General features: G+C 37.9%; 1 protein-coding gene across 3 annotated transcripts in view; it reads right to left on the reverse strand.

Annotated features, from left to right (window-relative positions):
- Positions 1 to 290: 290 nt before the first annotated feature.
- The window catches only part of ARFIP1 (ARF interacting protein 1), a gene marked incomplete at both ends in the record, with an annotated part of 64090 nt that continues 37872 nt past the window's right edge, over positions 291 to 26508 (reverse strand). For all 3 annotated transcript variants that reach the window (XM_084246179.1, XM_084246178.1, XM_084246180.1), the window contains 3 exons: positions 291 to 446; positions 13953 to 14127; positions 19561 to 19718. In XM_084246179.1, the coding sequence (XP_084102305.1) occupies positions 291 to 446; positions 13953 to 14127; positions 19561 to 19718 (489 nt within the window). The remainder of the gene's footprint in view (positions 447 to 13952; positions 14128 to 19560; positions 19719 to 26508) is intronic.

Below are 26508 nucleotides of genomic sequence, written 5' to 3' on the forward strand. Positions count from 1 at the left end.
GATATTTCAAACTACAGATATAGCCACCAACCCTCACAATACAAAAGGATTTCTTGAAAAAGGAAAATTATTGTGTTCAGATGATAGAAATTATGTCTACATTAAAACCACCCACCTTCCCCTCAAATTTAACAGCTCGATTGGTAAGGTATGAAAAAGAAATTAAAGCTCTTTGTGCAAGAATTACTATAATGGCGGTCACTCCTCTCTTTCCCAGACTTGGCTTAATTCTACGATGAGTGTTTAGAAATAGAACAACGTGACTTTCTTTTCCCCTCCCAGGCGTGATTTTACTGTTCTTCAAGCCAAGACGGGGCATCCGCTCCAGGAGTTTTCAATTTGATATGGAACTGTTTAAGTGTCTGTTCAAGCTGCTTCTGATTCCCAGCAAAGTAAGCAGCGATGGCGTTGTGGAACAGGACCAGCTGGTTGTGCAGGACTTTAACCTGTGAGCAGCAGAGCAACAGCCAAGGTTAGCAGCACACGGGATACAAGGTGATTTTACCTCAGGTCACAGTTAAGAGTGTGTCTCTCCTCAAGAAAATCTGTTTTAGTAATGACAAAGTATCTCACCATGACCAACTGTACGTTGGGGCTGTACATTGCAGGGTTGCTGGGGCTCTGATGACTTTCTGATCTGTGTAAGGGGAACTGATTTGATGGCATTTAATTAAAAATGTCATTAAATCCCCACTCAAACCAAGTACACCCAAACTCAAAACACTGAAGAGGGAAAACTATATATGTGACTACCACAAAATATATGCTATAGATCAAGCACAGACATCACTGAGGTGGAACTTTTTGTAAAACTATCCACTGTACATTTTCAAATACTGCATCACATTGCAAAGCATCAAACAAAAGGCAGCAAGTATTGTTCAGAATACCCATTAAAGTTCATATGACTGTTATTTTCAATTACTCCTAATGATACAAGAGCATGTTTAAATCAACACTACCTTTATGAATCATTCCTAAAGAAATGAGCAAAGCACCACAAAGATTTTATGAATAAAATTGCTTCCTGAGGTCTTATTTATAACTACAATGTTCAACCATAAAATAGAAATCTATTCTGATTCACCCATCCAATCCAATATTTGTTAATAATGAGCTTTGATAATTTTTAATGATTTTAAAATGTCTGAAATGTAACACTAAGTGAAAAAATAGGTTATAAGATCTTACATATGAGCTGATATCTTTATTCACACACAAAGACACAAGCACATTCTCAAGTCATTTCTTCCTCTCTCTATTTCTATAAAGGAAATGACAAACTTTCTTAGATTGGTTATTTATTTTAGAGTATTTTCAAAATTAAGAGCATAAATCTAACATATGCTCCAAACCAGAAAGAAGTCTCCTGACTCACTCTTTGCACTTATTCCCTGTCCCTCCTACTCACAGAGAGAACCACTTTAACATTTTATTAATGGAGCCTTTGAGATATCTTCCAGATATATAGATATATATAGATATACATGCATACACACACACACATATATATATAATATTAAAAAACACATGGATTGTACCATATACACTTTCAGTAACTGGTTTTTACTTAAAATATCTTAGGTATCTTTTTATTCCATTTTCTTATTCACTCAACAAATAGTTATTAACTACATTCTATGTGTCAGACACTGTTCTAGATGTTGGAGATACAGGGAAAAAACACCATTCCTCATGAATTTATATTCTCAGTGGGTAGTGAAAGGTTGGAGGGAGGCCAGAAACAAGGTAAGTGCTCAGATTCCTGGGAATTAGTATCTCAAGCCTCGAGATGAAGTTGGGTTAACTCTCTAGCCACTCAAAACCTTTATGGCATCTGTTAATATACCTAAAAGCTGTTAAAACAAAATGAATTTTTTCTCTCCCGCTGAACAAGATAAATCAGGGATACAGGGTAAGAGGCCAGACAACAGGAGACAATGAGAAGTAAAAAATGCCTGTACAAACTAAAAGAGGTACATCTTGAGTTTATCTAGCCAGACATTTAACAAAAACCTTTGGTGCTGGTTTTCAACAGTGATATCAAAACATGTAACACTATGTATCAGGCACTGCATTAGGGACAGCAGAATACAGCCAGGCAGCACCACAATGTCTACGTCAGAAACACACACGATGGCGGTTCCCCAGAGTCTACACGCAGAGCCTAGATGTGCAGTGGGTCAGACAACGTAGGTTTGCGTATGACTTTTGCATAATGACGAAACCACCTAAAAATGCATTTCTCAGAAGATATCTCAGTTGTTAAGCAATGCATGAATGTTTGAAGATAAGCAAGGCAAGGGGTAGCAGAAAATGATTAGTATGATAAGTGGTACTAAAATGACATTGGGTTAACTTAAAAAACAAGTAGTGGAGAATGGGATTTTTTAAAGTAAGGCTGTGTTAGAACATTGGCATCGAACTCTAACTTCCCTGCCCTCTGGTTCTGACAGATGGGGGGATATTTCGAAGCACAAAGTCCCAACCAAGAAGCCATTCGTAAGGGAACAGGGTATTCATGAGAAAGGCAGGTTTCTAGAAGGCAATTTAAGAGGCGAGACTATTCTATACAGCGGACTGTTACAGCTCCACAGAATTCCCCTTCTCAACATCCACACTCTTGGGGCATCTTCCACAATGAAAATGAATCTGGCCACGTAACATGAGAAAATGAGCCCTGACAAGTAAGGCCTACCCTCTTGCGCTACTGTTGCCACCCTGTGAGGAGGCCCAGTTTGGCCACCTTTGCCTTCGAATGGAAGCCCAGTAAGGACCAGTTGGTCCAGCTGTGGCCACCCTGCGGCCTACCAGCTGAAAGTGAAACCAGAGGACCCCGCCTGCACAATCCATATAAAATGCATCATCATTGATCTAAGTCACTAAGTTCTGCCTGTTTTGTTATGCAGCAAAAGGTTAAATGGTAAACTACTAGAAACGTGAAGAATGCTGTTTCCTAGCAATGGAAAAGGATTTTAGGAGACACATTAAAAAGGAAGCAAATCAAAGCAGGGAAGAACAGGCTTGGAAAGAGGAAAGGATAAGCTGGGTGAGAAATAAAGGAAGTGAAGACAGACCTGTACCTGGGGAGGGCAGGACTCAGGGGTGGTGGTACATGAGAGAAATAAGAGAAAAAAGCTAGAGAATAGAGAGGCAAACTGCTACTAAGTAATCCCAAGATCAAACTGCACTTCTGGAGTAAATGTAACATATTGGGTTGTCGGGAAAGTCCTAACACATTTTTGCTTGAAAAACAGGAAAAAAATAGGTCATGACTTTTCCGACAACCCAGTATCTTTGAGAACTTTTACTTGCAATTTTTCTGGAAAGACCCAAAGAAGGTGCTCAGGACAGGCTTCCAAGTTTTGTCACTTGGTATGCAGATTATTCCGAGCGAAGGTCAATGGACTTAGCGGGCACAAGACAAACCCACATCTCTCTCATACACGGTATTGCCCAGATTTAGGGTTATCTCCAGAAATAACCTTTCTATCTGAGAAATCCATCTAGATGGCAGGGCAAACATATTTTCAGAGCACCGGGTCCTTTCATCATGTGAGCTCCTGTCCCCTCTCCTTGAAGTTCCTATTCCATTCCTGGCTCAGGATATCTACCCTCATCCCCCTCATTGAAAATGGAATTCTAATTCTCTATGAAATTCCCAGTATGCATGTAATAAATGCCTGATGTTCTTCTGACTGCTTGATCTACTCAAGAAGAACCTAAAGGTGGAGGGGGGGAATTTCCCCTCTGCTCCTACCCTAACAAACTGCACCCCACATAGATTGACAAGGGTCACAGCCTCCTCAAATTTGTATTTGTTATTTGTCTAGATCATTTGTAAAATACCCCCATTACTTGTACTGTGTTCCTTTATAAAAATATACCAGTAAGAGCTTTGAAATTGTAAAAGTTAACATTTTTATTTGAAAATGGAACCAGAGCAGCCATTCCAAAAAACCTGCTTGTTCATCCTATTCCTTGAACTCCTGAACTGAGCCAAACTTCACTTGTTTTGAGAAACCAGCAAGCAAATAATGTTGGGGAAGTCATCTCCAGCACAAGCCGGGATGATTTTGGATAGGATCAGTAAGGAATTAAATGTAGCCAAGAGTAGTCTAGCTAATCAGCACTGTTAGAGAACTCTTTTTCAACCACTTATCTTAACTTCCTCTTTTTTTTTTTTTAAAAAAAAGGAAGAGTGTTTTTTGTTTTTTTAAGATTTATTTATTTTTATGCATACAAGAACTGGGGTACAGGCCAGAGGTGGGGGGGGGGTGAGAGGATTCACCAGAGACAGAGTGGGGAACAGAATAGGTGGACTGACTGAAGCACACTGCCAAGGGGAGCAGTGGGTGAGTCAGGAGAAGACCGCCATGTGGGTAGCTCTCTGGCTGGGGATCGAACTTGTGCTGTAGCGGCTGTGGACAGCTTCATAGGCTGCGTCCTAACACCCTGTGCTACCAGGGAGGCCCCAACTTCCTCTTTTCTTTCCATAAGAACCTCTACTTTTGTTCCTCCTCAGGCACTGTTCAGATCCCTACCCAAATCTGTGCTCCCTGAGTTGCAACTGCTTGATCCCAAATAACACACTGCCTCCTGAGTTTCGGGTTAAGTGATTCAGGAGGCCAGCAATGCCAACCTTAGCTGCACAGCTTCCCAGTTTTCCTTGTGATATCAGACACAGATTAATTCTTGCTTCACTGGCCAAACTCTTAATCTGTTTATCAGGGACATCATTACCAAACTGCATTTGTAGTATTGTCGTGAGGGTCAAATGAAATGAGATACTACATAGCAAATTCAATTAAAATACCTAAACTCATTCAGTTTTAGTGGAATCTAAGTTTACCTATTTGACAGTCAAATCTTCAAATTGCATTGACTTCAAGCACTGATTACCCTACCTAGTATGCCTTCAAAATCAAGATACAAATTTAGTATATGTGCTGCCGAAGCAAGCACAAAATCAAGACACAAATTTAAATAAGAATAGTAGGTTGGATTCTTAATCAAACCATCACTAAACTTAAAAAGAAGGAAGTTAAAATAAATTCCTAACATGAATATACTTTCTAAACTAAATGAATTTGAAAACCTAGAATATTACTTAATTTTCCCTTTAAAAAGCAGCTGCAACACATTTTTAATTTTTTCAATCTTGGTAATAGGTGCTGTTAATATGTGTGCTTCAGTTTCAATAATACTTAAAAATATATTATTTGACTTGTTTATCAGGTTCACTTTACCAGGCTAGTTGGTCTTATAAAGCTCATTCTAGGAGATATTCTGGTTCCTCACGTAGAACAGATTAGAGGAAGAAAGTAAGGGTGTGAGAAAGGTCAAAACCTCCTTTGAGCAGAAGGGGCAAAAAGCCAAAATAATTGAGGAAATATTTCAGGGTCATTACACATTCTTTTTTTTTTTTTTTTTTTTAATTTTTTTTTATAGAGGCATGTTTTATTTATTTGTTTGTTTGTTTTGTTTATACAAGCACTGGGTACAGTCAGAAGCGTGGGAGGGTGAGAGAATTCACCAGAGCCAGAGCGGGGAGCAGAGCAGGCAGAAGGACCGAAGTACACTGCTGAGGGGAGCAGCGGGCGGCAGGAGAGGTCTGCGTGCCATGCGGGACCCTCCTCCGATGGCGGGGGAGCAGCCGGGGATTGAACCGGCGCCGCAGAGGCCGCGGGCAGCTACGCAACCCAGCGCTCAACCGCTGCGCCACCGGGGAGGCCCTCATTACACATTCTTAATTTACCTCAAAACTATGTTATCAGATCATGAGAAGTGATAACCACATACAATCAAAGAAACAGCCAAGTAATTCTGATAGAATATTCTCTGACATAGAATAGTGGGTAACACTAACTTTCGTGAAGCACTTGCTGTGTTAACAGATGATATGTCACCCTTTCATCTACTCCATCCAGTCTTCCATTATCTCCACGTAACAGTTAAAATAACAGACCCAAAGTTGAGTGACTTGTCTACAATTAGACAGTCAGGAAGCAGATGGGTCAGGACTTGGGGAATTCAGGATGCCTTAAAGGGTTCATGTTCTTTCCCCCATTCTAATCTGCTTCTATTCAGAAGGCAATATACCTTTGGGAAGTCTTTAAACAAGTATGAAACAAACAAAAAAGGTATGGCAGAGCATTAATGGAAGGGTAGAAATATAGGATGATATGCTTTAACCTCCATCCTAATTTTGTTTCTGGCTCTGAAGCTGCATTTAAAAATACCCTCAGAACAAATATGTAAACACAGGGATTGGAGCAGACGAAAGAAACAGAAGTTAATTCTTTTAAGGTAATTAAGAATCATATAATGAACTTTCATATTATCTTTTTATAACACTTCAGAGCGGAAACAAATATCTACATTGAACTCTTTATTTATATATGTCCTAACTTAGAAAAAATTTAAATGGTTATGAGGATAAATACAACAGAAAGGGCCTCCCCGGTGGCGCAGCGGTTGAGCGCTGGGTTGCGAAGCTGCCTGCGGCCTCTGCGGCGCCGGTTCGATCCCCGGCTGCTCCCCGGCCACCGGCGGAGGATCCCACATGGCGCGCAGACCTCTCCTGCCGCCCGCTGCTCCCCGCTGCAGTGTACTTCGGTCCTTCTGCCTGCTCTGCTCCCCGCTCTGGCTCTGGTGAATTCTCTCACCCTCCCGCGCTTCTGACTGTACCCAGTGCATGTATAAACAAAACAAACAAACAAATAAATAAATAAAACATGCCTCTATAAAAAAAAAAAAAATTAAAAAAAAAAAAAGACTGGAACTTTAAAAAAAAAAATACAACAGAAAAGCAGGGATTTTAAATGAGAGCAAAAAAATTAAAATAAAAAGAGCAAAAGAAGAGGTAACAATTCCAGGCAGAAATGGAATGACGAAAAATTTGACAAATTTTCAAAACCTAACATCAGAAACAATTACAATAATTAAGAAATACACTAAATCATTGTGAACTCAGTTACAAGGAACTTTCACAAAGATCTGCAAAACAATGAGCAACACAGATCAGACATAAGCAAAACCGCTATAGCAACATCTGGTGAATGACCTAAAATACGCTGCACAATACTTTACTTGTTAAAGGGCAAAACAAACTTCAACACTGACGACTAAGACAGAGAGACAAGCTGGCCTTTTAAATAGAAACTGATTAAGAGAAATTTACGAGCAGGACTAACAGACAATGCCAAGTGGATTATACTGAAAACTTTCTCCTACCTACACAGCATGTATCAATAGAAGATAAATACCATCTACAAAGCTAATGATTGAGAAACTCAGAGATAAACTTTAGGCATCAGAATCATAAAAGGCAATTTATACCAAATGAACTTTTTTCCCAAGTCAAATTAAGACTGTATATCTTCCTATTCAGTGACACTGAGTTCTGTTTTAAAGCAATTTCTGGTTAAACTGAAAGTTTTAGTTTAATATATTTATAATTGTTAAGCTTGTCAAAGTAATGATTGGTTCTCCAAATAATTCTATAAAATGAAGGCTAAGTGGACAATAATATTGGGGCAACAAGTTGGCTTGCACATGTGAGGTAAAGCTGAAACAAAACCATTCTTTAGTAAGGTGGCCCCAACCATGAACAAGTATTCACTCCCTTCCTTACCCCTGTTAAAACAAGTAGGGTTATATGCTTTCTCTGCCCATCATTGCTGTTTTTCTATTAAGAAAGAAACCAGAAGAGTAACAAGCAGGGAAGTATACCTTTGCCTGTTTCTGGGTTTATAGAGTATAATTTTATTAGTTTGCAATAGTTTTGGCAATGCCTGTCATGTCAAAGCAACTTCTAGCAGAAAAAGAGAAGCATCATCAAAAATATGGGTGAGGGTACTAGGCAAAGAATGAAGGAAGGAAAGACAAATACGAACTACAAGTGGGGGTAGAAGAACAGATTTTTCTTTTTTAAAGATTTATTTATTTATTTATACAGGTACTGGGTATAGTCAGAAGCGCCGGAGGGTGAGAGAATTCACCAAAGCCAGAGCAGGGAACAGAACAGGCAGACTGACGAAGTACACTGCTGAGGGGAGCAGCAGGCATGGCAGGGACCCTTGCCGGTGGCCGGGGATCGAACTAGCGCTACAGAGGCTGCGGGCAGCTTCGCAGCCCAGCGCTCAACCGCTGTGCCACCAGGGAGGCCCAGAACAGACTTTTTTCCTGACTCACTGGGATAGGTTTCAACAAATCACTGATGTGGCAGGCTTACAAAAAAGCATCTCATACAAGGGGGGAAAGGCAGCTCTGTTTTGTAAAGAAGATGACTAATGAAACATCATCTGTAAAAGCCAGTGCAGGTCAAAGACTATGATGATGTCTTATGAATCCCACTGCATTGTTTTCTCCCATGTAACAAAAATGTCTGCTGTGCCTTCTTCTGTGGTTTACAGTGCTAGCTTGTTCCTCTGTTTCCCTTTCTTTCAAGAGCTCCAGGTTTAGATGTGACCGACTTAGTTCTGTTGAAGGTCCTTTCCTATCTTCTCCTTTGCCATTTTTTTTTAAACTTTTTTTTTTCCTTTAAAGATTTATTTATTTATTTATATAAGCACTGGGTACAGTCAGAAGCGTGGGACGGTGAGAGAATTCACCAGAGCCAGAGCGGGGAACAGAGCAGGCAGAAGTACCGAAGTACACTGCTGAGGGGAACAGCGGGCAGCAGGAGAGGTCTGCGAGCCATGTGGGACCCTCCTCCGGTGGCCGGGGAGCAGCTGGGGATCGAACCGGCGCTGCAGAGGCTGCGGGCAGCTTCGCAACCCAGCGCTCAACCGCTGCGCCACCAGGAAGGTCCTTCTCCTTTGCTATTTTAAGAACCTCACTTGGAACAGCACCCTAACATCATACTGAGCTAAAAGCAGGGCTCTGGGGTCAAACAGATCTAGATTTGAATCCTAGTTTGGCTGTGACACTTTACAAGTTACTTAACCTCTCTGAACCTCAGCAGCAGCATTGGTAGACTGATGTGATATACATATGTATATACATATGTGCTATCATACATAGACATACATATGTATATCTGTATACTTTATGATCATAGATAGACATACAAAATCCTTAGACAGAGCTACCTCTGTTTACAGGTTAAAGACTGGTGTTCATCAACTCATTTACCGAAGGAAGGGAGGGCTCTACAGATGCACCCATGGAACTTACCTCTAGGCATTCACAATACCGTGTGATATATGATTTAGTCGGAGAAAGCCCAGAGTACTACAGTGATATTTAAGGAAAGAAGAAACTTTCAAGTTGCTAGAGGAAACATTAAATGGCATATACCATTCAAATTAGCATCTGAGCTCCTACTCTTAATTTAGGTACAGAAATTAAAGTATTGGGTATTTCCTTTCATCAATGAGGTGAGAGATATAAAGATTGATTTCCAAAGAAGATGGAGACTGTCATTCACCAAACAGGTGAAGTCGAGCGACAATGGGCTTCAGAGCACTTCCATAAAATCATAAGTCCGTCCACAGGTCTGTGCCTGTACTCATTTCTGTCCAGGACTCTGTACACTCAGGGGCAGAAAGATCCCAGGAATGACACAGAATGATTTAGGGAGTAGAAAAATGAGGACATTTCACAAATACTTTCCTTCCTTTATCCACTCTGTAGTTATACATCCCTATTCCATCCCTGATCTCAAGAATTAGCTAAAAAATAAACTTTTAAAAAAAAAGATTAAGAACACAATCTCATAAGACATACCAAAATATGATAGCATATTTTAATAAAAATATACTAGACTCTCTGTCCTATTACCACAGGCATCGTCCTAAAGCCATACAACTACACATCACATGAGTACGTTTATTTCCTTCTAGGCTTTTTATTCCCTGTCCACGCCCCTTTCCACTGCCTCATCACTTTAGTTCACTGGATTTTTTTTTTTCTTTGAAAAGTTAAATTCATAAGATACATATAAAATAAACTGAATGCATTAGAGAAGAAATAATATATCGGGTAATATATTAGAAAAGAAACCCTAACATACAGGGATATTTTTGTATCATGATTATATATGAAACACACTGTCAATAAAAACAACAGTTTTTTCATTAACCTAAGGTTCAGAATGACTGTGATTTTTAAGACAAATTTTTCTGTTTTAATGAAGTAGCTGTATTAATAATCAAATATGCGTCCAGGGTAGATCCTGAGTTCAATTCATCTTTGTTTTGGTACCACTTAGCATCTTGTCAGTCACTGACACACAATGACGGGGAAAAACCCTTATTTGATGGTTATAGCTAATTAACTGACATTACTGTAAAGAGCATATCTTTCTTAAAATATAAAAACATAATAAAATTAATGGGATCCTTTTTATTTATATCCTAACCTACTTTGACACTTTCAAAACATTCAGGGTCTTCTCCCCTCTAATATGTGAGGGGTCTTGAAAGGAGATTTACTACTCTCAAGTTATAGTTCTCTTAAGGAAAATAATTAATTTTAAATTATTTTCCCATGTTCTATGTGGCTGCGAGTCATATAAAGTTTTTTTTTTTTTTAAATGGGTTACTCAGATTGATTTCTCTATTTTTCCCTAAGTTTTGCTTCCTCTTTCCATGCTAATGGTACACTGCAGACAATAAAGGATTTCTGAGAGTGTATGCTTTGCCTTCCCTACAGCAAACAGTGAGGTAACTGGGATTCCTAGTTACCTCCCAGCCTATCCAAGCTGATCCTCATCCACTTCCTTCTCCCTCGCTTCCCCGCAGCAGAGCAGCACACCTCATGTTCTGTGGAAAGTGCAAACACACTGGCTAAATCACCGTGTTACATTCACCAGCAGTGCCAGGCTCCAGGAGGGCTGTGAAAGAAGGCACCAGACCTATTCTCACAAGTCAACAGGGCACCAGAAATGTCTATTTTCTTTCTCTTTACAAAAGTAGTCTTGTTTTCAGCCTGAGAAGGAAGAAAAGGTAAATAAACTGCCTTAAGCCACAAAAGAGCTCCTTACATTATTTAAAGGTCTAGAAAAGGAGAAATATTTGTGAAAGAAGAAACATTAAAGACAAATGACTGCCCTATCAGCTATGCAGTGCAGTGCTGTTCAGTAAACAAGGAAGAGAAAACAGAGGTTAATAAGGGTTGTTCAGATTAAAGATAAACACAATATATCATGGCACGGGTAGACAGTATAGATTATACATAATGGAAGAGTTCACATTTTTCCATTATGGATAAATGACAATGTAGATTTATCACTCAGTATTAATACACACGTATACACAGTAATGTGTCTATTTTACACAACTATTCCCTTTGTTTTACCAGAGAAGGAAGGCAGACTAAGTGTATGTAAACACCTATTTTCTAAAATATAGCTAAGAATCCATGTCACAATTCCTATGAAAAATTTTTTTTTAAGTTTTAAGAATGAAACAAAAACATTCTCACAATGTTTGACCACTAGAATTTATTAGGATTTTGGCCTTTACTCAACGACTATTTGCTTTTACTGTGTGCACTATTCTAGATGTTTGGTTACCTGGCCACTCATTTTAGAAGAGAAATGTTACTATAGGAAGATACTCCAAAAGACATGAGAACAGAAAGCCAAATCAAAACAAAAAAATACCCAACCCAGCTGAAAAAAATAAAGGCAATAACCTCAGGACATCACCAGATTACAAAGTAAAAATAGCACACTCACAGATGTTCTTCACAGTGTGTTTTTAAAACACACTCAATATACCATATTTAATAGGAAGAGTATATATTGTTAAATTAAAATTCAAGTGTTCAGTATGTCACCTGACAACAACCGCATATAACAGAGATATTAAAATACAAATTCAGCTGCAGTTTAACAAAAGAGTAAGAAACCCAGATTTGAGGTATTTCAAACTTCTAAGAAAGCAAACAGCAGTGACAGAAAGCTCCTAGGCTGAAAGGTTTGCTTTTTCCTCCTTTTGTTAAAGCTATTAAAAATAAAAGGGTAAAAGTTGCTCAGTAACAATAAGAAAAGTTTTCTCATGGATCTCAGTCTTCATCCAAATTGTAGTTATGTGTTGCCTAAAATTATCTCTTTACAGTTTTGAAGAGTTAAAAAAAAATGATTTTGAAAAACCAAAGTTTTAAAATAGATTTTAGTTGAGACAGATGATTATGGAGTTCAAATTTAAATTCCGCTTTATGACAACTGTAGGAAGACAAAAAGTATCTTTAGGCTATCTAAGAACATAAAATCCTTGAGAAAAGGCAACAGTCTTTACAAAAAAATGTATAGTAATAAGATTAAAAGGGGAGGTGATGTGACAATGATAATGTTATTCTCAAAGCAATGACTTTTACACCTTAATCTCTGAAGGCCTGACCCTGTCCATCCAAACTCCTAATCCACACCATTAGCTTCCCATAAGTGAGTATTTTGTCATCATCATAAGCTAAATACTGGTTAAATAGAAGAAATCCTCCCCCACTCAGCCCTAGCTTCTTTTTTAAGCCAAACTAGCTGCCTGCGTTATTTCCCAAACCCTGTTATGCAGCCTTGAAATCGCTGTATTCTTTCTACTGCTATCACAAGGATTCTAGTCCAGGCTCAAATCATTTCATTTGGCTATAAGGTTCCTTACTGGTTTGTGTGCTTCTACTTTCTTCTTTTAAATTACTGTGCCCGAAGGCTGTTGTAAAATCATTTTTTCTTCTGTTACTCCCAACTTTAACAATTCTTCAATGACAAAAAGAAAAAGTTGCATGTGAGAACCATCTGACTGACATTTAAGATTTGCAGAGACGACCTGGCTCTTGCTTCACTGCTCAGTGGGCACCTGCTTTGAGGGCATAATTCAATTGCTCAAGGCGCAGTACAGTCTGGCTACCAATGACATTTCTGATTCTATGTTCCTTTAAGGCACAGGAAGCTTAGCTCCACACTGATAGTGTACTTGTGAAACATACGTAGTCCTTGATTCTTACACACAGGCCATTCTCCCTGCCAAGCAGGCTCTCCGCCTTTCAGGACACACTTTTGAACTGTCAAGGTTAGGCTGAAAATCTCACTTTTGTGGATCTTGAAGATTTCCATGCTACTTCTGAACTTGTTATCTGTGCCCATAATTTGCACATACTTCTTTGGATTGCTTAACAAATGAATAAACAAGTTATACCTGTTTTCTCCACAATAAAATTGTAATAAAGACTCATTACCCCCAATACCAGCAGCTATCGCTTAATAAATTCTTAAGTTGTTGTCAAAGCATTTACTGGGAGCTTTATACATTATTACTATTACTCAAAAGCAACCATATGAAGTAGATATATCTATTTCCTTTGAACAGAAGTTAGGGTCACAGAGATTAAATAAGTTTTGTCAAATCAAAAATTTTAAAGATTTAGAAGTTGGGCTATCCAATATGACAGACACTAGTCATAAGTGGCTACTGAAGTTTTAATTGAAATAAGCTTTCAACAATATTTAAGTGTTGAATTAAAATAGAATCACTGCACTACTATTGTTTCAAGTGACCAATAGCCGTTCTTGGTAAGTGGCTACAGGAAAGCATGGACGGAGTATTTGCATCACGGCCTAAGTCCTACTGAATGGAGCCGCTCCAGTGCTCTGGCACATGCAGTGCCTCAGGACCAACTACCAGTGTACCTGAAATAGAGGCTTAATCTGTCTAGATAACAGCTATTTATTTACTGCTATGAGCAGAGAATACTACAGATACAAACATAAGCTGATTTCTCTATAAAAGTAAATAATACACTAATACACTATCAGATGAGTAAAACAAATCGACTCATGTAGAAAATGTGATGTATAAAATTATCTACTGATACTAATGCTGAGAATGCAAGCTCAAGAGGACAGGGATTTTGTTTCTTTGACTTTGCTGTATCCCCATGTGTACTGCTAAAAACATGTAATTCTATTTCTCTCTCTTTAGGGTGACAAAGGTAAAGAATACATTTACCTTATTTTCTTCCAGAAATTTCAATTTTATGGAGACATCATTGCGCATTTTATCATATTTTTCCTTATGTGTCTGGAACAAATGCTGTGACTGCTCGATCTTTGGCAAAGTGTTTGCGTCACGTGGTCCTAGATTTAGTTCTTCCAAATCAGTGCGATAAGCATCATATTCAATTCTGGAAAGAGGAGAGAAGGTGAAGTACACCACAGAAACAGTGAAACACGTTCTCGGGGTGACTTGGAAATATACAACAGCCTCATACCATATGTTAACACACAATACTCATTCTTACGCTTTTTAAATCATGCGTGTGTTGTTTTTTTTAACTCTTAGAGCTATTAACATAAGCTTTAGGGGTGTTGCTTCTTAATCTCATTAATTATTCCTCCCAAAATATAGTATTAACTGATAAAGTTAAGAACCAATTTAAAACCATGGTGTCAAAACCTAATGCCAACAAGATCAAGGGTAGAGATCAACCCCCCAGGCAAACTGGCTACTGCTGGTGAAGCAACACTAGGCTTTAGAATGACATAATTTGACTGGTAAAAGGAAGTCACAATGGGGGAGCTGAAGTGTTGTCTAGGTCAGCAACACACAACAGAAATATAATGCAAGTCACATCAGCAAGTTAAACTTTTCTAATAGGCACATGAAACTGAAAGCCAAAAAAACTAATTTCTCCCGCTTTGGTAATAACACTTTATTTTATCCAACACATCTAAAATACTAACACTGTAACATGTAATCAATGTAAACAAATTGCTCATGAGCTACAATTTACTTCCTTTGGACCTAGCAGTGAGTCTATGAAATCCAATGTGTATCTTACACTTCCATCACAATTCAGAATAGCCATATTTTAAGTGTTCAACAGACACATATGGCTAGTGGCTACCATAAGAGACACAGCAGCTCTGGATAGATTTCTGTTAACGTTAGTATTACAATGTGAGAAGGGCATCTATTATAGAGCGTTTACCAACTGTGTGTTCCTTGCAATGCCTCTTTTTAAAATTCTTCCACCACCATTAACTGAAATAGTGAACTCCGTAGCTCCTTATACAACTTCTATCACCACCCCTGTGTGTGACAGCACTATCTTGCTTATTAGACAGTGATTTATCCAACAAGAAGCAAAGTGACCTCTGATTTAGTCAAAACAAACATCACTAAGCTCTAAAACTATAGGTCTTTATTCAAGTATCTGTAGAGCAATTCAAGTCTCTTGTTCTGGGAATTGAGAATATTTTAAACCCTATTAACATAAACTATATTATATATATGGTTCAACAACAAATACATCAAGTCCCTCACACCACGCCTAACTTACTAACAACTTATACTAATTTAACTAACTTGATCTTTTCAGGTTCAAAAGAAGATAATTCATTCTCTGATAAATTCATTCACTTAACAAATACTCAGTGAACACCCTCTATGTTCCAGGCATGCGCCAGAAGAACAGATAAAGTTTATCCTCAAGAAGCTTACAGTCTAGAGGGAGTCTTAGAAACTACAACAAAATGAGAAAATGTAATCAAAATGAGAGGGGGGGAGATAAGGTATAGTGAGAATCAGGAGGAAGAATTAAATTTTAAAGGATGTTTACACTTACTAGGTGAAGTGGGACAGGGAAATTGATAAAACATTCCAAGAAGAGAACAGTATGGACAAAGGCATAGATTTGTTAAGATATCAAGACACATGTGGGTAGTAATTTAGATGGTAGAACTTAAAGTTAGAGCACAGTTAACAGAGGAATTGAAGTCAGAAAGGAAGGCAGGACTAGATTAAACCAGAGACTGAATGGCCATGCTAAAGGTATCAGGTTGAATGCAGCAGGACAAGTGATAGGAAGCCATGGAAGAACACTATATAAAAAATGACAAGATTCTATTTATTTAGCATAGAAAGACGACACTAGCGGTAGTGTAAGGAAATGAAGATGGACTGGAGTATAAAATTAAGCAATCAGAAGCAGGGAAACCTATTAGAAAATTTATGTGCAAAAGAGAACTCAGTAAACCAGTACAATGGCAGATGTAAGACTAAGGAGGCAGCACTGACTTGGTAATGGTAGCAAGCGAGTTCAATCCCATGGGTTTTGTAGCCAAACGGAATGACCACTCTGTCCTTCACCGGCTCTGATGCTTGAGCTAATTCTTTATCTCTTTCCACTTTAGTTTTTCATCCATAAATAGGTATAAATAATCCCCAAAACTTCATATATATCAATAGTTAGGATACATGGTAACAAATGGCATCTTTACAGTGCTTATTATTATGGCCAATCAGAAGAGGGCTAGCCACTAGCAGACAATAAGAAATTAAACACAGTAAGAAATAAAAGAGGAAAAAGTGAAACAAAAAAATAGCAGTAATGTGGTGATTTAATATGAAGACAAATATATTTCCATAGCCTTTGAGCACATTTCTATACAAGAGGGATTAATTTCAACATAATCAGTTTTATTTTTTATTTTTAAAAAAGATTTATTTATTTATTTATACAAGCACTGGGTACAGTCAGAAGCTTGGGAGGGTGAGAGAATTCACCAGAGCCAGAGCGGGGAGCAGAACAGGCAGACTGACGAAGTACACTGCTGAGGGGAGCAGCAGGTGCGGCAGGAGAGGTCTGTCGCGCCATGTGGGACCCTTGCCGCTGGCCGGGGATCAAACCAGCACTGCAAAGGCTGCGGGCAGCTTCGGAGCCCAGCGCTCAACCACTGCACCACTGGGGAGGCCCAATCAAGGTTTTAATACAGACTACACATCCCTTAATTTTTACATTTAGAGTTTGCAGATGGTATCAAAGTAAAACTTCCCATAAGAGTTTCTATAATAGTGCTCATTACCACCAGGAAGAAAAGTACACTGAGTTTTCAAAATGCCATTCAGAACTGAGTCCATGTTGATAAAGTTAGTGACAGCTGACTACATTATGGCTTATGTAGAACTCCCAAAGAACAGGTGTCCGCATCTGAAAAGTGTTGACCACAACTGACTCCCTTGTTTGGTGCTGCTGTAGAGAAGTGCTGAATGAGCTGTTTTAAAATTTTCTATACATGAAGCACTGGAGTGCTAGGAAATACTTGGACACAATGCATAATAGGGAGCATTAAAAGGCCACCCGGACATTTGCCTAAATTGCCACTTTTTTGTGCTGATCAAATGGATGACCTCTGCCCTAAGGGTCAGTAAATTCTGATTTTGACAAAGAAGAAAGGTCAGCTACCCAAGAACTTTTAATCGGGGATACTTTTTGAATGTTTTGCCTGAGAAGGTAATGTTTAGCAAACCTATCTGTTGCAGAAGTCCAGATCTTATATAACACTGTACTTTAAGTCAGATTTATAATTATAAGATGCGAAGTTATTTTTTTATAATTGGATGTGAAAATACGAGATTAACCCAATTTAAGTTTAAGGTCTACTGATCAAAAGTAGCAGGTTGGAAGCCCATGGGTTTCCCTCATGGCTCTAAAATTGGCTCCACGTGATAAACCATTAAGCCTCTAGAGGCATATTTTTCTCTCTTACAAATTAAATATAAAAGTTTTTGTGGGTGAAGAATGGTCTAACAAATCTGTTTTTGTTTGATACAGGTTAATTTTTTTTTTTTTTTTTTTTTTTGGGTGGGACCCTCGCTGGTGGCTGGGGAACCAAGGGCAGCCTCGCAGCCCAGCGCTCATCCGCTGTGCCACCAGGGGAGGCCCCAGGTTAATATTTTTAAAAGGTAGTAAGAAAAAGGTGAAAGAGAAAAGATAATACATGACTAAAATAAATTTTATATTTTAAAATATCTTTGACTAAAATACATGCCAAAATATGTTTTAGTAACTAAAATGTATTTTGGGATAGGCAGACAATTACAAAATAGAGAAACAGAAACTAAATTCATGTAGTTTTTAACTGAAATGTGATAGAGGGTAATTTCGGAACAAAAGAATTTTCATCTTTAAAAATTTCATATATATTAATCTGAAAGGGGGGAGGAAATATAACACACTGAAAGACCAGAATATAAGAATGCTTAAAATGATTAAGGAGATAAAGGGAGAATATTCATTATGAGCAAATCAGGACATTATGAATAAGGAACAGAGAGCTCTGGAAAAGAACCAAATAAAATTTATAGAATGAAAAATACACATAATATACCCTTTAACGTCCACAAAAGGATTTTTCACAAAAGGGTTTAAATGGAAACCAGAAAACAATTACTGATGATGTGGTAAGGGTTTTTATTTTATTTTATTGATAATTTCTTCTGTTTACTTTTTTCTACCTTCTAATTTTAATACCATATCAGTAAATAACTAAAAAATAAAGTAAAAATCCAAATCCAAATCCTAAGGAAGATACACAGTCCCATTTCCATCCTTCTCCTACCATACAACCGCGGCTACTTGTCTTGGTCATGTAAGAGTCTCAAATGTTAATGCTAACCTGAAAATTACAGACGCAGCATAGGGCAGAAGTATCTCTTCTCGTAAAAGATCAAAAGCTAGCTTTGGAAGTGATTTGGGCTTTTACTTTTGCAAGGCATAAAGAAATATATACTTAAGAACAAGAACTCGACTGCAAAAAGATGAGATGAGTTTAGAGTTTTCATAGGCATTTCTCACATCATTAAACTAGGGCAACAGGCCAAAAAAAGTAAAGTTATACTTCTAAAAGGTAAAGTTTATACTTATCTTTAAATATGCTATAAAAAAGCATAACAGAAAATAAGGAGTCCAAGTGTTCAGCGGGAAAAACCCAAAGGAAATTAAAAATGAATGAGGAAAAAATTGGGCCTGAAATCAAAAGTTGAAAATGATGGGTCTGCTACTTTTTAAACATTTATAAGTATTTATTAAATATGTCCTTTATTTACCTAACAGGATGGTTATAAGACAGAGAAATTGTGCTCTGTGAGTGTGCATAAAATGTATGAAAACACTGCATTATAAACAGTTATGAAAATACAAGGCAAATAATGTATATAAAAGGTAAAATTGAGATAACTTGAAGGCTGATTATAATTTGAATAAATGGACGATCAGGAAGTTGGTATTCGCAACATAAACAAAATCATGGATGTAGAACTGAGTTTATACCTTCAGAGAAATTGAAACTACGAGTCTAGCTGTTGCAGAAGCAGTATAACTGCTTACACTGGGAAACAGTAACTAAGGAAAAAAGGTAAAACTTTAGACTAGATTATCAAGGTCATCTAGTATCTACCTGGTAGAACACTAAGTACCATTTCTTTAAAGGAAGTTGGAGCTGGGAGACCCTCTACCTCCTGTTCCCTGGAAGGCAAGGTTTAAGCCCACAATCAGTGCTCAATTAGGTAAACTCATGTAGTGGCAGTATCATCAAGTACCAGAGTTACCTGGGGTCCCCATTAGAATTTTCTGAGACATTATCTGGCTTTGGTTTTTGTCTGCTCTAGAATCTATTCTTATGCCTCTGTGTTAGTTCTGTGGGCTATCCCATAACCTTTTAATAGATTCTTTTTTCTACCCATATTGATCAGAGTTGGGTTTTTGCTTGCAACCAAAACCCTTAACTAAGTGAGTTACTGTCTGTAGAACAATACAGTGAAAATGTATACCTACCTGGCACTTTCATACTGTTTCACAGTCATTAGTGTATCTTCAATGGTTTTATTCACCAAAGTGTTCACACTAGCGATGAAAAAATTAATGGCCCCAAGAAGAGTTTCTCCATTTTTAGCCAGCAGCTTCTGGGTGTCTGCATTATAGCCAAATTCTTCCTAAAACAAAGAAGTCACCTGAACTTATCTTGTAATAAATTAGTAAAAGAGACTAAAAAAAATTCTCAAACATACCACTTTCAATCTTTAAATAAATAGGAATCTGAATCACAACTAGATGTACAGTTAATGAAAAAAGTTTAGTAGGCTAAAATTGTCATTAGCACAAATATATACAGAAAATCAAATAATTTTAAAAGGTTGAACTACTCTGTACTATAAACTTAGTCTCTATTATACTGTAAGCACAGCTGTTAGGAAGAAAAATATAGCAGATTATTAATCAGCGAAACTATAACTTTCACAACCAAATTAGGTAACAATTGGCTAAAACTTTCAGACATAAAACAAATGGCAATTTTTGGTGTTTTGATGGAATCTCTTCAAAGTATAAATATTAACAATACACATTTCTTTGTAAACTTAGTGACCAGCTGACAACCAAGTTCAAGTCTATCTAAGCACACAGCTGAGGAAGGATCACTCAACACCTGCTTTAGTTCATTCTCTCTGAATAAACTGAGTCATAACTTCTCCAGCATTCTATGTCTCCTTCAGATATGGCAAGAACTCACTCTGAACTTTCAGCAATGAAAGCTTTTTGTTCACGTTTGAATAGTTTACTATCAGGAACATATATGATCAAATAAAACATTTGTAAGATGTGTCATTAAATATGAGTTCTGGGCCTCCCTGGTGGCATAGCGGGTTGAGCGCAGCGCTGTGAGGCTGTCCATAGCCTCTACCTCCCGGATTCGATTCCTGGCCAGCCAGGGAGCTACCCACATGGTGCAGCAGACCTCTCCTGTCTTGCCCACTGCTCCCCTCAGCAGTGCATTTCAGTCAGCAGCCTGTTCTGCTCCCCGCTGTCTCTGGTGAATTCTCTCATCCTCTCGTGCCTCTTAACTGTACCCCAGTTCTTGTACAAATAAACCTTTAAAAAAAAATGTGTTCTGAGGTTTGTTATAAAACATTATTTAATTATAGTTGAAAGAAATTTAATGTTAAATTAACTAGAACCTTAGGAAAATACATATTTAATGCTAGTGCTATACCTGCAATTAAATCTCTAAGTGTAAAATACTCAATAATTCAATAAATATCAGAAGTAAAATCATCTTTATTATGCTAAAAGCATTTTCCATTTAAGAGAGGTTCATATAACTACTCCGGACTCCATTTTCAAAATTTTAGACCCTGATTGGCAAATATTGGCAGAGTTTAGGATCTTATAAATGGAATATCAAGCAGTGTATGTAAAAACTAAATGAAGGCAGGATAATTAAAGATATCTGGCACCAAGTTTTTATAATCTAAGTTACATGCCAAAGACTACAGAAATGTTAGTGGAAACAGAAAAAACACAGGAGGAAGAACATCTTAAAGCTTTTAGAAAAAGTTCATATAACACATACTACTTTCGTATCATTAAGAGATAAAGGTAAAATAAGTCAACACAAAGAAGATAAATAGGAAAGTTGAAATGGATATAAATATTTTAGTTCATAAAAAGAAAACCTTTTCTACTCACTGTATTAACCAAGTATATATCATTACATCGCATCCTTGTAACACTGCTCATTTCTAAGAGTTCAGAATATCCACAATTCCATTATTTTTTTAAACATTTATTTATTTAGCATACAAGAGCTGGGGTACAGGCCAGAGATGCAGGGGGGTGAGAGGATTCACCAGAGACAGAGCGGGGAACAAAACAGGCACACCAACTGAAACACACTGCTTAGGGGAGCAGCAGGCGAGACAGGAGAGGTCTGCCTCGCCATGTTTCTCTCTGGCCGGCTGGGGGATTGAACTCAGAGGCTGTGGGTTGCTTCATAGTGTGGTGCTAAACCCCTTGCGCCACCAGGGAGGCCCAAAATTCCATTATTATTAACTTTGCAAATGTCAACCACAGGGAGATCTATACAATTTACAGGGCTGCTCATTTGCTAAAAACAAAGAAATAAAAATCTACAGTAAGATGAAATAGTAGCAGACTGAGAAATAGCATAACTTGGAAGCCTACATTAACAAATGAGAAAAACAGGCCTAAATTCAAAGCAGAAAGGAGTATGCTGACACTGCTCTGCTGTTTCATGAATGTAAATCTCACCTACAACTCTGAAGAAAATGTGTACAAGGGCTTCCCCGGTGGTGCAGCAGTTGAGTGCTGGGTTGCGAAGCTGCCCGCAGCCTCTGCAGCGCCGGTTCAATCCCGGGCTGCTCCCCAGCCACCGGAGGAGGGTCCCACATGGCGCGCAGACCTCTCCTGCTGCCTGCTGCTCCCCTCAGCAGTGTACCTCGGTCCTTCTGCCTGTTCTGCTCCTCGCTCTGGCTCTGGTGAATTCTCTCACCCTCCTGCGCTTCTGACTGTACCCAGTGCTTGTATAAATAATAAATAAATAAATCTTAAAAAAATAAAAGAAAAAGAAAATGTGTACAAAATTTAAGCTCTTGATGTATAATCTGAAAACTGACAAGAATGAAAAGCCTTTTACTATAAATGTAAGAGATAATAGTGAAAGATAAAACACAATTGAACACTAGAAAGAAATGAACATACATATGTCTGTGCATGAACTGCAAATAAATATGTAATTAAATATGCTTTTTTAATGCTGAAAAGAAGACAAAACATGACCCCTAAACTTGACTTAGTTGATAAATAATTTCAGTATTCTCTGTTGGACAGGGGCATTTATGCATTATTATCAACTGCCTTAGCAATTACAAATAAACCAAACATAAAATAATTAAAGAATATGTACATCAAGAACTGGGCTGGGCCTCCCCTGGTGGCTCAGCGGTTGAGCGCTGGGCTGCGGAAGCTGCCCGCAGCCTCTGCAGTGCCGGTTCGATCCCCGCCACTGGCGAGGGTCCCACATGGTGCACAGACCTCTCCTGCCACACCCGCTGCTCCCCTCAGCAGTGTATTTCGTCGGTCTGCCTGTTCTGCTCTCCGCTCTGTCTCTGGTGAATTCTCTCACCCTCCCAACTTCTGACTGTACCCAGTGCTTGTATAAATAAATGAATAAATAAACAAATAAATGAATAAATACATAAATCTTTAAAAAAAAAAAGAACTGGGCTTTAGTCATAATTGTCACAGAACAAGGAAGGCCAATACGGTTCCCTGATTGAAAAATTTGCTTGCTCTATAAAGAGAGAACCAAATTTCAAAACACTCAATTTTTTTTTCTTCCTAGCAGCTCCTCCATCATTGGCAATATTTACCAGATATAAATTTACCAGACATAAATTTCCTGTTAAACTTTAGGGGACAAATAATAGAAGCATCTGATGGATCTAAAAACATCAAGTTTTAGTAATGTAAATTGTTTCCTAATTAACAACAAATATTATTCTAAATAACTCAAGCAGTTAAAATCTAGAATCACAAGTACTAACTGATTAACAGTAATACAGAATGTATGAATTTTCCTAATCTTGATGGAGATATGACCTATACATTGGGAAAATACAAATCAATGAGGGGCCATGGTATAACTAGTAGCCACAAAGCATGTGATAAAATGGTCAAGGATAAACGGTCTAGTTTGGGAATTCAAACCAGAATTCAAACTGTAAGTTTTTATCCTCAATTCTGCCACTGACTGGATTTGTGTGTTTCCTGAATATCTCAAAGTCTGTGGGTCTCAGCTTCATTATTGATAAAATATGACAGGGATTCATTAAAAGATCATTTTATATTCCTGACAGAAGACTGAGTTTTTTATTTTTATTGATGAATATTGGTTGTCTCTCTAGAATAAAGGAATTGGATTAATCTTGAAATTCTTCAACTCTCAGATGCCACGATCCCAACAACAGCTATCACAACCACTGTTAACACCATCAATGCCACTTCCTGCCAGGCCATGATAAGCCTCTCCCAGGGATTTTAGCCACTACAGCATACAGCGGGAGGCAGTGGACACCAGCTCTTCACCACTCTACAAACTTTCTCAAAAAGAATCAACAGGGGGCCTCCCCAGTGGTGAGGCAGGTTGAGCACAGCGCTGTGAAGCTGTCTGCAGCCTCTACAGCACGATTCCGGCCGGCCAGGGAGATCCCCACATAGCGCAGCAGACCTCTCCTGTCTCGCCCGCTGCTCCCCTCAGCAGTGCTTTCAATCCGTCTGGCTGTTCTGCTCCCCGCTCTGTCTCTGGTGAATCCTCTCACCCTTCCATGCCTCTGGCCTATAGCCCAGTTCTTGTATAAAAATAAATAAATCTTAAAAAAAAAATAAAAGAATCAACAGGCAAAGGAGAGGGTTATTTTGCAGGCTGGTGTGATTGATCCTGATTACAAGGGAAAACTGGATGGCTACTCTACAATGGAGGTAAGGAAGTACAGGCCACCCCTCAGGGCATAGTACTACCATGTACTGTGATTAAGGGCAATGTATAACTTCAACAGTCCATTACAGCCAGGACTACTGATGGCCTAGACCTTTAGGAACAAAAATTAAGTTATCCACCAGGCAAAGACGCATGGCAGGTTAATTGCATATTCCATGCAATATGGAATGAACAGTGGAAGGAAGACAATTACAAATACCAGCTATGATCACACAACCATTTGTAGAAATGAGCACTATAAATGTTAAGCATTTCTTCTTTATCCTTATTTTGTTATGAATGTGTGTCTGTATAAAGCAAATATTTTTGTTTTCTTCCTCCTTGTATCCCTTTATACAAGGGATTATTAACTTTATATTATAATTTTTAGGTATTATTAATTTTACATCATAGTATTTAAGTTCTAGGGTATCAAGAAAGAAAGTGAAGTCAATCAAAAAGTCAATCTATGCAGGGTAGTTATATCATGTTAGGGAGAAGTATATACTGACTTTATCTGGAGGTTAAGTATGGTTTAAGGAGATGTGTATAGTGCTAAGCTGGCAAAGAGTTGACTGTGATGGTTAACTTAATGTGTCCACATGACTAGATGAAGCTGTCCAGTTGGTCAAACACCATAAAAACCATTATGAAGGTATAGATTTTGCTGATGTGATTAAATTTTGCAGATAAATATTGCAGATGTTTAAAAATTGACTTCAACATGCTTATTCTCCACAATGTGGGTAGGCCTCATCCAATCAGCTGTAGGTCTTAATAAAACAAAGACTGACCTCCCTGAGCAAGAAGGGCTCAAAATGCAATTCTCCGTGGGGCCTGATCTCTGTCTGGCCCGCCTGAGGTTTTGGATGTACTGATGCTACACAACTAAGTGGGCTAATTTCTTAAAATCAATGTTTATGTATCTACACATCCTGTTGGTTCTGTTTCTCTAGAGAATCCTGACCCATAAAATGCCATTTTCTTTCTATTCTGAAAAATACATGGCTATTCACTGAGTCTTGAATTTAAGAAAATTCATCTATGATATCATCTGAGGACTCATAGCCTGAGAGTATTATCTGATATTATTATCAGTTTTGCCAACTTTAGACTTTACAGAGCTGTGTCTCTGCAGTTCTGTTCTGATTTGTCTAGTAACTATGAAATGTCTTCCTCTAGTATTGTCTTCTCTTTGCCATTATGGGCAGAAAATGAAAAATTCTAAATTCTCAATTATGTTGCATGAATATTAAAAAAAAAAGACTACAGAAATGGTTTCTACAGGTTTGTTTTGCAACAAACAAAAAATATTCCCTTTGCTATTGCATCATCCTTCTAAGACAATACCATCATTCTTTTGTTTTCTTTTTATCATAGTCATTTTTAACACTGTTAGAGATAACTAAATAAGTAATGGTGACATAATTCCTAAGATGACAAAACAACAAAATGTTTTAAGATAGAGGAAAGACCACTAAGGTAAAAATAAAACAGTAAGTTTTATTCTATTATAAAAATAAGTAAATATTCTCTAAGAAAGACTCAAAGTCATGAAATATTAATCCTTAACAAAAAGTTAGAAATGCTCACACAAGAGACTCAAAAATGAAAATGAGGCCCAATGGACTTGAATACTGATGATTAATCTCTTAGTTCTATATTAAAAACAAAAGATTTCACATATAGAAAAAAAAGATTACTAAAAAAAAGTACCTCCTGGCTAAGATGGGGCGTTAGATGAGTTAATATAGACACGAACCACTCAGGTATCTGGCACATGATAAAAGTCCTCAGTGGTGTTAACGACTGTAACTCGCAGGGGATACCAAGCGTGGCACTGACGACAAGTTGCAACATCTCCCCATGCCCTACACACCGGCATTTCTTTTCCATTCTGTGAGGAGTTTTCTCCAGGTCACAGACCCTTTAATTTCACTTAGAGAGCAAGAGATCATAGAGAAACATAGCCATTGACGCACATTCCAGTTCTACTTCTGTGTTGTGATCTGTTAAAATAACCTAATCTCTCTTGGCCTCACCATCTTCACTGATGAAACAAGGATAACACTGAGCTGGCAGTATTGTTAGATGAATTACACAATGGATATACAGTACTCAAGTCCATTGTGCTGAGATTATGGACACTCAATAATTGCAATTGTTATGATTACTTATCTTCCCAAATATTAGAATAGTTTCTCTATTTGTCTAATGACTCAGTAAAAAGCAAATCTCACTATTTTTCATGCTTATAACATACCACCATCTCGAGATAAACTCCCTTTGTCCAAGAATTCTAGATATTATTGAAGCTAGTCAATGCTTAAAATTATCAAACTCAAGTTTGAGGTCTCTAGGCAAGTAATTTCTGCACCTTTTAAAGCCAGGTGAGAAAAAAAGACATAAACAGAGTCACTTAAAATATCTTACAAAAACTTTTAGAAATC

Source organism: Talpa europaea (assembly GCF_964194135.1).
Source record: "Talpa europaea genome assembly, chromosome: 10".
In the NCBI taxonomy this organism is placed as follows: domain Eukaryota; kingdom Metazoa; phylum Chordata; class Mammalia; order Eulipotyphla; family Talpidae; genus Talpa; species Talpa europaea.